This window comes from Dipodomys merriami, unplaced genomic scaffold (genome assembly GCF_024711535.1).
Source record: "Dipodomys merriami isolate MVZ:Mamm:240054 unplaced genomic scaffold, mDipMer1.0.p SCAF_4, whole genome shotgun sequence".
Lineage (NCBI taxonomy): Eukaryota > Metazoa > Chordata > Mammalia > Rodentia > Heteromyidae > Dipodomys > Dipodomys merriami.
The window spans coordinates 15395658-15408393 of NW_027205603.1; the positions used below are offsets into that span (position 1 = coordinate 15395658).

At 41.9% G+C, this 12736-nt stretch overlaps 1 protein-coding gene across 3 annotated transcripts in view; it reads right to left on the minus strand.

The window, feature by feature from the left end:
• Positions 1–999: 999 nt before the first annotated feature.
• Positions 1000–12736, minus strand: part of Wdr37 (WD repeat domain 37) — a 65920-nt gene continuing 54183 nt past the window's right edge. For all 3 annotated transcript variants that reach the window (XM_069990584.1, XM_069990585.1, XM_069990586.1), the window contains 2 exons: positions 12545–12659; positions 1000–7078 (listed from right to left, as the gene is read on the minus strand). In XM_069990584.1, coding sequence (XP_069846685.1) covers positions 6947–7078; positions 12545–12659 — 247 coding nt within the window. In that variant the 3' untranslated portion in view covers positions 1000–6946. The remainder of the gene's footprint in view (positions 7079–12544; positions 12660–12736) is intronic.

Here is a 12736-nt window from a genome sequence, read left to right on the forward strand (position 1 = left end):
GCAACCAAGTGAGATCCTGCCTCAAAAAAAAAAAGGTATTGCATGGGCTGAGAAGGTGGCTCAGTGGTAGAGCGCTTGCCTTGCATGCCTGAGGCCCTGGGTTCGATTCCTCAGCACCACATAAGCACGAAAAAAAAAGCTGGAAGTGGCGCTGTGGCTCAAGTGGTAGAGCGCTAGCGTTGAGCTGAAGAGCTGAGGGACAGCACCCAGGCCCAGAGTTTAGGCCCACGACTGGACCAAAAAAAAAAAGGTATTGCACACAGCGATATGTAGTTCTCTCTTACTATGTAATATTTCACTGGGTAGAAGCACCACTAAAATTTACTTACATGTTCCTGTTGTGTGTACACCTAGCAACTGTTGGTGAACGAAGGTTGCACAGTCAGTCAAGATATTCCCAACAAACAACATCTAAAAGTTTTCTCTGCACCCCTGCCCCCCAAACACCCATCCCAGTCCGATGCCATGAGACAGTACTCCTATTTGGTCTTAATCTTCATTTTTCTTGACGCATCTAGTCGTGCTTTTCCTGAGATGACAAAGCTTGTTGTTATTGTACCTGAGCTCTTTCGCTTAAGGCTAGCACTCTACCACTTTTGAGTCACAGCTCCACTTCCGATTTTCTGGTGCTTAGTTGGAGGCAAGTGTCTCACGGACTTTCCTGCCAGGGCTGGCTTTGAACCACGCCCTCAGATCTGTCTCCTGCATAGTTAGGATTACAGGTGTGAGCCACCAGTAGTTCCCACCACACAGCTATTCTTGTCTGCTACCCAATTCCTTGTTCATCCACACCCATGAAGAAGTTTGTTTTCTTTACTGTCATGATTATCCTGTGAATTTTGTGCCGCAGCTATGTCTGTGGTTCTCAACTCAATCTTCCTGTCTTCCAATGAATCATTTACTTGTAACATACTTGAATTTACCAATCATCTCTAGCATAATTAAAATAATTTACTTATTTTTGAATGATTTATTAAGCCCTAAATCATACAAAATATTTGTTTTAAATAAATGTGGCTTGGGTTCTTTTTATTTAATGGCTAATGCTGGACTTGATTTTATTTGGTGTGAAGTAGAGATCCAAATTAATCATTTCATTTCCAGGCAAATAGTAAATTCAAACCATTAATTCAATCATACATTTTTATTTTATATGAATGCCTTTTCATTTCTGACCATTTGAAGCCATTTCTCATAACTTCTTCTTACAGTATCTCCTTAGGGAGTTCTATTAGGGCAACTCAAATGGAAATAGAAAGATCAGAGTAGAAAACCATCAAACAAGCCAGAGTGGTGGCTCAGGGCTGCAATCTCAGCTACAGGAGAGGCACAGGTAAGGAGGATCAAAGTTGAAGCCTGGCCAGGCAAAGACACAAGACCCAATCTGAAAAATAATGAAGTCAAAAAGTTGTGATGCAAGAGGTAGGGTGCCTACCCAGTAAGTTGAATGGAGACCACTGTACTAACACAAAAGAAGAGAAAGTTCCTTTAGCCAAAGTGTATTGGTTAAATTTTTTTAAAAACCACCTTTTTACTCCCAAAGTATATATTTCATATTCATTCTCCAAATATAGGTGGTAGTGGTGTTTTTGTTTCTGAGTATATAATTCTAATGATTTTCCCTTAGCACTTCGAAATCCTTCATGTTATTCTCACTCTGGTAGAAAGGAACATGGCCACTGACAATTCCTGGGCCCCAAAACTTATGGGTGAGATGCTGCCATTCCCAGTTCTCAGTCCCAAACTTTCAATGGAGGATCTGGGAATACTTAAGCATAACCCTCTCTTCGAGTCGATCAGCGATACCTAGAAGATGGTGAGCTAACAGAATGACCAATCCTCCAGTGCACAAATGGGTATGGGATGGGAACAGCACAGGTCGACAATGACAGTGTTTGCAGGCAACTTTAGCAAGGGCAACTTGAACATAATGCCTCATGCAACTGAAATGTCCTAGCACCATATATAGTTATCCTTTCTGTGTAAGGGGAAGAATTGTATAGTTTGAACTTCAAAAATTCTTTGAATACACAAGGAAAGCCTGCAGAGTCCAAGATGTACTGGCAGCAAGAGGAGGTCTTCACAGATGTGGTGTGAATTGCAACCTGGAACCCTTTGTTCTACCAAGAATCACCTTGCTGACTCTAAATCATCTCCTTCTCCATCCTGCTGCCACCAACACAGCATGGCCCCAGCCTCACACTAGGGTGACATCTCTGCTTCCCAGAGTCTCATCTTTCCCCTGATGTGGTCCAAGAACCACATGGAAGCTGGTACATATGGACTAAAAGCCACTCTCTTCCCCAAGGCTTCCCAACAGCATGGCATCTGTTCAGCACCAACACCTTATCCTGACCGTCCATGCCCAGCATTCCAGCCACACTGTTATGTCAGTGCCGCCTTCAAGACAAGCTTTCTCACCACCTGTGACGTGATCCACTCACCTGGAATTCTTCCTGCAATTTCTGAACACCTTCGAGCTTTAGCTAAACATTGTCCTTTTTAGAAAAGTCTCCTTGACCAAATTACCTCAAGTCCTTCCCTTGCAGTTCTCAATCTCTGCCTTTAACACACAAATGGGCCCCATGCCTCCTCACAGCCCACTTACATAACCAACTTTCATTTTTGACCAAAAGCTGCTAAAGTGAATTTAATTAATTTCTAATTATACATTTGTATTCTTAGCTTCTTCCCACCAAAAAGATTAGTGTCTGTTCTATTATTAAAATGCTTCCAATTTCTTAAACTGTTTCCTTTTTTTTCTTTTTGGTCGGTCGTGGGGCTTGAAGTCTGGGCCCAGGCACTGTCCCTCAGCTTTCCAGCTCAAGGCAAGTACTCTACCACTTGAGGCAAAGCATCAATTCCAGTTTTCTGGTGGTTTATTGGAGATAAAGCCTGGGTTGGCTTTGAACCACAATCCTCAGGCAGATCTCAGCCTCCTGAGTAGCCGGGATTACAGGCATGAGCCACTGATGCCTAGTTTTTGTTTTTGTTTTTTTTGCAGGTCCTGGAGCTTGCACTCAGGGCCTAGGTGATGTTCTGAGCTTTTGTGCTCAAGGCTAGCACTCTACCACTTGAGCCACAGCTCCACTTCGTTTTTTTGGTGGTTAATAGGAGATGAGTCTTACAGACTTTCCTGCCCTGGCTGGCTTTGAACCATGATCCTCAGATCTCAGCCTCCTGAGTAGCTAGGATTACTGGTGTGGGCCCACCAGTACCTGGGATCACAATTTCGTAAATATTTCTTTAAATTCTTCTTCATTGGGGAATACAGAAAAAAAGAAAAAATTGTGGCTATTAAGGGAGAGATTTTTGCAGCATTTTTGTGAAATCACAGCAAGCCTTTTCTCATTGATTCTTTAACAGACTTTAGTCACTGAAGGTGTCTCAAGGTGTGAACACTTCATCATCAGAGTTAAGAAAATTAAGAAGTCCTGGAAGAAAGTTCTACCTTTGGGGGTCTGAATATTACTCCCAATGCCTACTCAATTTAGTCAGCTAGCTTATAAGTCTGAAAAAGAAGCCTACAACAAGCAAGGAAACGTCCAGCAACTGTTGGAACACCTTCTGAGGTTCCCACAGCAACATTTCACTAGCCTGGGTCAGAATGTATCCACGTCAAGCAGTCATTGCCAGTCTTCATTTGTATCCTCCCACAGAAATGGTGCTCCTTTTCTGTAACTGTAATTTTTCCCCTAATTTTCAAGTAAGCTTGCTGCAATAAGAACAGTATAAACATCTTCAGATACTCTCAGAAATAAAGCTCCATATTCAGCCAAACTCTTAATCCTCTCAGAAGACTGCAAGGTAGACAGGAGATGAACAAGTTATTAGCTGTATATTATTTAACTTTGGCCTAAGAGGTGGACATGGAATATAATTAGATTTTTAACTCTAAAAGTTTCTTTCCAGGTGACATAAATTATTTGTTCAAATTCTCTTTTGGCAACTGTGATATTTATATGACCATTAAAAGTTTCACACAGCAAAAAAAAATTTTTTAAGCATAAACATAGAGACACTTTTCAATAACATAAGACATTTGTAATAGTAATTATGGAACATGGATGTTTTACTGAATTTCATATTGCAACAAACACTGAACACTGAAAAACAATTACACCAATACAATAAAAAATAATTGTATCCACAGAATACTTATAAATGCATACTTCTTCCTCCAAAGAAATTTGTTTTCACAGACTTTTAAGTAACAGATGATTTACATAGTCTTCAGATTCCAAAATATGTACAAAACTTTTGACTACAGAAACCCATGTGCGGTGGTTGAGAAAAATGTTGCGCTGTCCAACAACCAAGCTCAGGAAGTTTGCTACCAACACATTTTTATTTTTTTGTAACCACACATTTTCCTTCCAACATTAAATGAAATTCTGGACACTTCTGCACATTATAGTGTTTCCATTTCTTAACACTATTTCAAATGAGTCACATGTGGCTGATAACATAACTTCATCCTAGCCACGTGACACACACATGCATGCACCTGTGTGCATGCGTACACTTTCCTCAGGTGTAAACCTCTTGGAAGCAACCCCACCCGTGGCCACACAGCAACAGTGGGATGAGAGCCTTCGAGAAGAGGAGATCAGTGAACAGCACGTCATGTCCTGCTCCTGAGAACTCTTGCTTGAGCACCATTAGGATCATGTGCTCTCATGGGAATGAGCAGGAACCTTGTTTCTGGGGTCAGAGGCTGGTCTCCCCCAGTTAAACAGAGAAGCTGAGCAGCTATTGGCAGTGAGATTCACCAGTCTGCATAGAACTAAATGGTACACACACACACACACACACACACACACACACACACACACACACACACACACACACACACACACACACACACACACACACACACACACACACACACACACACACACACACACACACACACACACACACACACACACACACACACACACAGAGCTTCCATTGTATTTCTGTCTGGCAGAGATCTGGTTAAGTTCAATTTAGCTATTTTGGATACATCCCTCAACTCTCCTATTATTCTAAGATAAAATGCAAGGAACATAAGAACATGGCTGTGCAGCTCATCACTGGCAGTCATCTATGTTCGTGACTTGGCATATACAGTGGGAGGTGGATCCACCAATCATCTCTTGCTGTAAGGTGAAATTAGGCCACAGCAAACATCGTGATACTCCACCAAGCAAAATACACCCTGGACAGCAGGAGCTGAAGCCTGACATTCCAATCAATCATTTTAACAGCCTGACTTCCGCTCTCAAAAAACAATTGGGGTCAGACCTGTGATCAGAAAGTGCCAGGCTTTAAAAATACAACAAAAATTTAAAAATAGCATTGCTTTAAAACATTTGTTGTAGATCTCTTAGTTAACTATCTCAATTCTACTTTAAGCCATTATTGGTTATTCTTGGGTTGATCCTTCCTGGTTTTGTCAATTTCAGAGTCATTCTGAATGAGTCAGGGGTGAGGTTCTTAAAATTAGTCCCTTAGGACCGAAGGCTTATCACTCTTGGTAAGTCCACTAAGGACTCCTGAATGTCCACTATAGTAGCACTTAACCAAACAGACTTAGAGTTATTTACACTCTCATATCACCAAAAACAGGAAAACACAGGAAACAAGGGTAGGGTAGAGCCACCATGATAGTTTAAATGATGGTTTTCAGAATTACCTGCCTGTACCTCTCCAAGTGGCCAGCCTCCACATGGTTACATGTGAAGGATTAAAATGATGAGAGGCGATAACTGAGATGTCTCTTTATCAGAACTGTAACTCAATAGGAAACATTAACTTACAGATACCAGAGGTATGGTCGTTTCTAAGAAGGCAAGAATAAAGACTTACACAGCAGGATTGGCACTGAGAGGTATACTGGCTACTCAACCAGCTGGTACCTACAAACTGTTATTGTTACCACCAACCTCATTGAAGAACCTTTCACCATCAGCATACATTTGGTATGGTTGTCTTTCTTGCCTTCTATCATGAATTCAATATTCCAGCTATAAATCAAAAGTGCTTTAACTAGGCAACAGTGAGAGACTCCAAAAGTTTCCAAATATTTTTGAGGTAGTACTCATTTATTTGCATTGTTGGCTCTCAATACCACCAAGGAAATGAACCCACTTAGAAGTACGCAAACCAAGTAAGTAGAAAATAAATAAGATTTTGTTTTCAGGTAGCAGGGCCTTCTTATAAAGGTCAAGTCACATTCAATGGATAAGTCATTTGAAACTTCTAAAAAATGTTTATAACCATAGCTATAAACTAAAGTGCTTTAAATTTTGCTTAATACCTAAAATCAGTGATTAGAATCATCATCTTTTAGAGTTTGCCTATATTAGACCTCAGGAGATTGAAATGATTTTTCCATAAAAAGCAGAAACTTTCTTTTCAAATTTGCAAATCCAGGTTATTTTTACAGAACTGTAGCAGAAATTCATTGAAACAACTACACAACAGTACTTGCTAAGACGTATGGATGTCAACATGAAATCTCTGATCATTCCTGCCACTCACTAGCCAAGGCAAATGCAGCCCTACATCTTCCCAGCACAAGGTAGATAAGTACAATCATTCCAGAAAACACAGCAGACCACAGGAGCCGTTCAGTAAGAAAAAAAGGTCACATTTAACACATACAAGGTAATGTCCTACTGCCTGTCAGTCAATGTCCACAGCTCAAGCTTTTCAGGTACTGTGTGGAGGAGAGCTTCACTTCTACCGACCAGGGAGGGCCAATACACACAAGACAGAAATAAAAAAAAATATGAACATTCTGTACATTTCATGCAAGCTGGGCACAATGTGAAAAGAACACATACAAAGCACCCTTCCCAGGGCCAAACTTTCACAAAAAATGGCTGATTGATATGCAGAAAAGCCTGTACGAATCAAATGTCCATGGCATACACCCAACTAAGAAGCACTGGTGAGCTCATTTTTCTTGTAACAGTGCAGGAATGTTGATGTTCCAACCAATGGCTTGCCTATCAAAGCCACACGTGAACAGATTGCAGACCGGGTGGTCTTCGCTCCACGCCGAGCAGCACACCATTCTCCGGTGGCCCTGGAGATAAGCAAACAAACCAAAATTAGTGCGCCTAGGTAACAAGTGAACACCATGGATTAGTCCAACTGAGCCACCAATACTGCACATGACAACGGACTTTCCCTGAGCCAGTGCTAGTATGGCCCCAAAGAAATGAGCACCAATGGAACACATGACAAATGATAAAGAAGTTGGGGTTCTTTAAGAAAACACGCTGGCTGTGGTGGCCCAGGACTGAAATCTCAGGAGGTAAAGATAGAACTGTAGTATGACACAAGCCCAGTGACCCAGAAGGTCAGTGAGAACTCCACCTCAACTAGCAAGTGAGATGTGGTGGGTCACACCTACAATCTGCATGGCAGAGGTGAAAGTAGGTGGGTCATGGGTCTTTAGCAAGAAAAAAATATATATACACACAAAAAATCAGGAAGTGGCGCTGTGGCTCAAGTGGTAGAGTGCTCGCCTTGAGCTGAAGAGCTGAAGGACAGCGCCCAGGCCCAGAGTTCAGGCCCCATGACCAACCAAAAAAAGAAAGAAAGAAAAAAAAAATATATATATATATATATATATATATATATACGGTCAGAAAATGATTCATTTGTCGTTGTTGTTTTTTTTTTTTTTTTTTTTGCTATCCTTGAGCATTTTTTTGCTCAGCACAACTTCCAGTTTTCTGGGGGTTAATGGAGGTACGAGTCTCACACAATTTCCTGCCTGGACTGGCTTGGAACTGTGATCCTCAGATCACTCAGATCTCTTGAGTAGTTAAGGATGATAGGCATAAGTCACTGCTGCCCGGCAATTTGAAATTTTTAAATATTTGTGCAGCAAGTTAAAATAAAATTCAATCAAAGACTTCAAGTATCATTTATCAAATAATTGGTTTCAGTCATAAAAGAGCTAGGAAAATATACTTTGTTCCCAGGAAGACAAAACAAATAAATGACCTTCTGAGTAAATTCCTACAATCTTCAGAAATTCCAGTCAAAAATCAGGGTTGAGGGCTTGGTACCAGTTCCTAATGTCTGTAATTCGAGCTATTCAGAAGGCTAAAATATGATTATCTCAGTTTGAAGCCAATCTGAGACTCATGTCCAGTGAACTTCCAAAAAGTCAGAAGTAGAGCTATATGACTCAAGTGGCAGAGCACGAGTTTGGGGCAAAAAAAGGTCAGGGACAGCACAGGGACAGCAGGCACCGCTCAAGCCCCAGGAGCAGCATGCGCACAAATGCACGTGCACACACACAAACCTACAGTGACATTCTACCTCCCTCAATCATAATTGCTATTATTAAGAAAACATAAAAACAACAAATGCTGGCTAGCATGCCTGGAAAGGAACCTTTATACATTGCTAGTGATAAGGTAATTTAGTCCAAGTACTACAGGGGAAAAAAAAATAAGGTTAAAGGTGTGGCTCAAGTGGTAGAATGCCTGCCTAACAAACAGGATGCCTTCAGTTCAAAACCTATATCACAAAAAAGGTTAAAAATCAGAATGTCTGGGACATATAAAACTTAACAGCGTGACATATTAGGGTATATGTATACAGATGCAAGTAAGTGCTTATAGTAACACTCCACTACTTAGAATACCTATGAGCAGTATCTTAGAAATATTAGCTCTAGGACTGGAAGTTGGCTCAGTGGTAGAGCGCTTGCCTTGCATTCGTAATTCCTCAGCACCACATAAGCAAAAAGAAAAAGCCGGAAGTGGTGCTGTGGCTCAAGTGGTAGAGCGCTAGCCTTGAGCTGAAGAACTGAGGGACAGTGCCCAAGCCCAGAGTTCAGGCTCACGACCAGACCAAAAAAAAAAAAAAAAAAAAGAATTACTATTAAGTAAAACACAGATTTTGAAAAGATAAAGAATAGCACAAAAACTTTCTCTATACAACATTCACGTATGAATAATGCTGTGAGTAAATTTGACAAGAACTGCAGTAGGCTGCAAAAATATGGTAACTGAGAAGTCTATATACTAAAAACAAAATGGAAAGCTACCTTCATTGTTCACTGTTACTAATAATATCACTAAAATCAGCACACAAGAAGTGACACCTCTCAGTCTAAACTATGCCTTCAGGAAAGCATTACTTAAAGATAAATGCAAGGGGAAAGAGATGTGACTGGTAGAGTAGCAACTATCAAAGTGCAAGGCCCTGAGTTCAAACTCTGGTGTCATCAAAACTAAATACACAAATACATACATAAATAAATCCACTTACATACAGACCACCACTAAATAGCTGTGGAACTAGGAAAGTTACCTTAACCTCTCTGTATCTTCATCAATTAATTAGGCTAATAGGCTAATGGTATCTAGCCCCCTTGGGTCATTATGAAGATTAAGCAACAAATAAATATAAGCTAAAGATATAGCATTCATCTTCACAAATGAATAAAGGAAAATGACCACACAGTCAAGAACTCCACTGTGAGGAACTTGAACGTCAGAGAGAGCTCTGAGTCAGACAAGACACCACCACCACCTCCCAAGTGGGGTCAGGAACTCCACACCTCATGTGTTCAAAGTACTGTGCTCACACACAAGCACACACCGAGACATATTATGGACAATCGCATTACCCATCCACACATGAAAGGCAACTCCTTTGTACAGCTAAATAGAAAACTTTAAAAAAAAAAAACCCACCAGGGCCTCCTGCGGTGTAAGATCCCAGTCACACAGCACACTTTCCAGAGTGTGCCGTAAACATTGCCTACACTCCTCCCACTTTAATCACTAGTCACTTTCATTCTAAATCCTAGAAACCCCAATAAGTCCGATATACTGACGTACACGTACACACATATACTTGAGAGGCTGAGGCAGGCAGGAGACTGCAAGTGTGAGGCCAACCTGCCCAACTTAGCAAGACTGTCTCAAAATAAAATAAACAGGGCTATGATTAAGCTCAGTAGCAGAGTGCTTGTTTAATGTGGGAAGGCTAGAGGCTAGACAAGTACTGGTTTAATTCCTAATACTGAAGAAAACAGGTTTTGTTGTTTTTTTTTCTCTTTTTAAAATTGGCCGGAACATAATAAACCAGTGATTTCTAGCTGTGGTTCTATGACATGAAAACTACATTTATTCATTTAAATAAGTGTTACAAGGTCAAAATTAAGTGCTATATATTAATCTTAAAAAAATAAATCTATGTCGGGGCTGGGAAGGTGGCTCAGTGGTAGAGCGCTTGCCTTGCATACATGAGGCCCTGGGTTCGATTCCCCAGCACCACATAAGCAAAAAGAAAAAAAAAGCTGGAAGTGGCGCTGTGGCTTAAGTGGTAGAGCGCTCACCTTGAGCTGAAGAGCTGAGGGACAGCGCCCAGGCCCAGAGTTCAGGCCCCACGACCGGACCCCCCCCCCCAAAAAAAAAAACCAAAAAGGAAAAATAAATTTATGTCATCATTAGGTTGAATGTTTAAAGACAATTTAAAATGAAATTTTCTACAAGAAATCAGAATCCTGTGTTTAATTTGTAATACTGAGTGTAAACTCACAGCTTCATGCTCACTCGGCTTGCTTAGTTCAATGGCCCTTCTACCACCTGAGCCATACCTCCAGCCCTGCTTTTGGCTGGTTATTTTGGAGATGAAGTTTGCCTGCGCTGGCTCTGAATCTTCATCCTCCAGATCTTAGCCTCTTGTGTAGCTGGGATTACAGGCATGTGATTCTTCAGTATCTGACTTCCTTACTTTCTCAAGGGAAAATATTCCCAAAGTAAGCACATCACTTAACTTTTCATAAATCTCATACATGTTGCAGAACAGTCTTGGACCACACACAGAGCATTGTGCCTTCTGTTGTGCTGAAGGCACAACTTAGTTAACAGACCAATGGTGTTTAGCAGTTTTCACAATATTTTTTTAAAATTCCCACAGCAGACAATTCATGGCTTGCTATGATGTACTGCACACAAAGAATTAAAAGGTCAATAAGTAACCTCAAACAGTACCCTTAGGAGTCATCAAAAAGAAGAATGGCTGAAACACTCCTCTGGTAGAGACAGCTGCTTTTCAGAAATGGCACACCACCTCGAGAGATGGTGGCACTGCATCGGTAGCAAATCCCCTTTTATGACAGTCAGCAGTATGTGCGGTACAAAGCCAGCAGAGGGCTAGCTTATGACTCATGAACTGTGCTCTGAGGCTGTACACCGTGAAATGAGAGTGGTTATCGCCACCAGATCAGCAGGAGAGCAGCCAGTAGGCAGTAAGCAAGGGGAATGTGTGCAGAACAGGGCACTGTTCAAGGTGGATGAGCACACAGACACGAGTGTGAGTGAGCTAGAGGGAGGAGCTATGATCAACAGGACATGCGGGTTTGTTCATCAGACATCACAGACACTCAGGAAACAGCAAAAGAAGACAGGCAAGAAAGCGACTGTGTGAGGGGCTCAATTAAATACGAAAGCCTGAAGAATTATTGCCTTGACAAGTAATGGAGTTTTATTATTACAACCACTCCTGTTACCTCTGGCCCCAACTCCACAGAACATCAGAACTGCCCAGGGCACTACTGAATGCGGGCTCCTGGGCATCCCATCGGACACTGACTACAGTGGGCTGAATGCTGCTTAACTCCTTGCCACCGCATCCCAAGTTGGCAAGGTGCAATCCCGTAACTTGTAAGAAGAAGCATGTGAGGCAGTATCGCTGTCACAGAAGGGGCCTTCTGGCTGGAAGTCGGGGTGAGGGTCCCATCGCAAAGAGCTCCCCCCTCAGCCACCAGCGCCGCTCCCGCCTGGGCATAGTAGCAGCTGTCACTCATGCACTTCCACACTATAAATCCTACAGCAAATACATGTGGCAGCCACAGCCCAGGAGCAAAGGATCTTTATTTTTTTTTGGGGGGGGGGGGGAGCGTCCAGTTATGGGGCCTGAACTCTGGGTCTGGGCGCTGTCCCTCAGATTTTCAGCTCAAGGCTAGCGCTCCACCACTTGAGCCACAGCGCCACTTCCAGCTTTTTTCTTTTTGCTTATGTGGTGCTGAGGAATCAAACCCAGGGCCTCATGTATGCAAGGCAAGCGCTCTACCACTGAGCCACCTTCCTAGCCCAGGAGCAGAGGATCTTACCAACCTCAGTGAGGGTGGGGTTTGATCCTATCCCATCTCAAACCTAAACAATGAACATACAGGGTACTGGCAATTTGGGTAGGAAGAATCTTTTACAATGTAAACTCTAGAAACAGATCCAGTGTTTCTGATGAAAATCTTAGTAGGATAACAAGAATGCAAAATATGTAACCCATATTTTTATATGGGTTACATGTTGAAATTGTATTCTTTGGGGTATATTTGGTTAAGAAAAATGATTAATTAAAATCAGCTTCTGTCATTTCTCTCCTTCTTAAGGTAGCTATGAAAAAGTGTTCTAAAATGTGGTGGCCCAGGTTACATTTGTTCTGGACAGCACAGTTAAGGAACAATGCAAGCCCCTCTGGTAACAGCTACCACAGCTGCCACCGCTACCACCCTTACCTGTCGACTGCTCCGGGGAAGCCGTGCCAGCCGCACCCCTGACATGTCAAACAATCGCACTTGTCGGTTGTCGTGGGGGAGGGCTATGATTTTTTGGCCAACACATACGTTAATCCTGCAGAAAAGTGAAAATGGATTGTGCATAAAATAGCGAACATGTAAATTAGAGATAATGGTTCCTATTTTTCACAT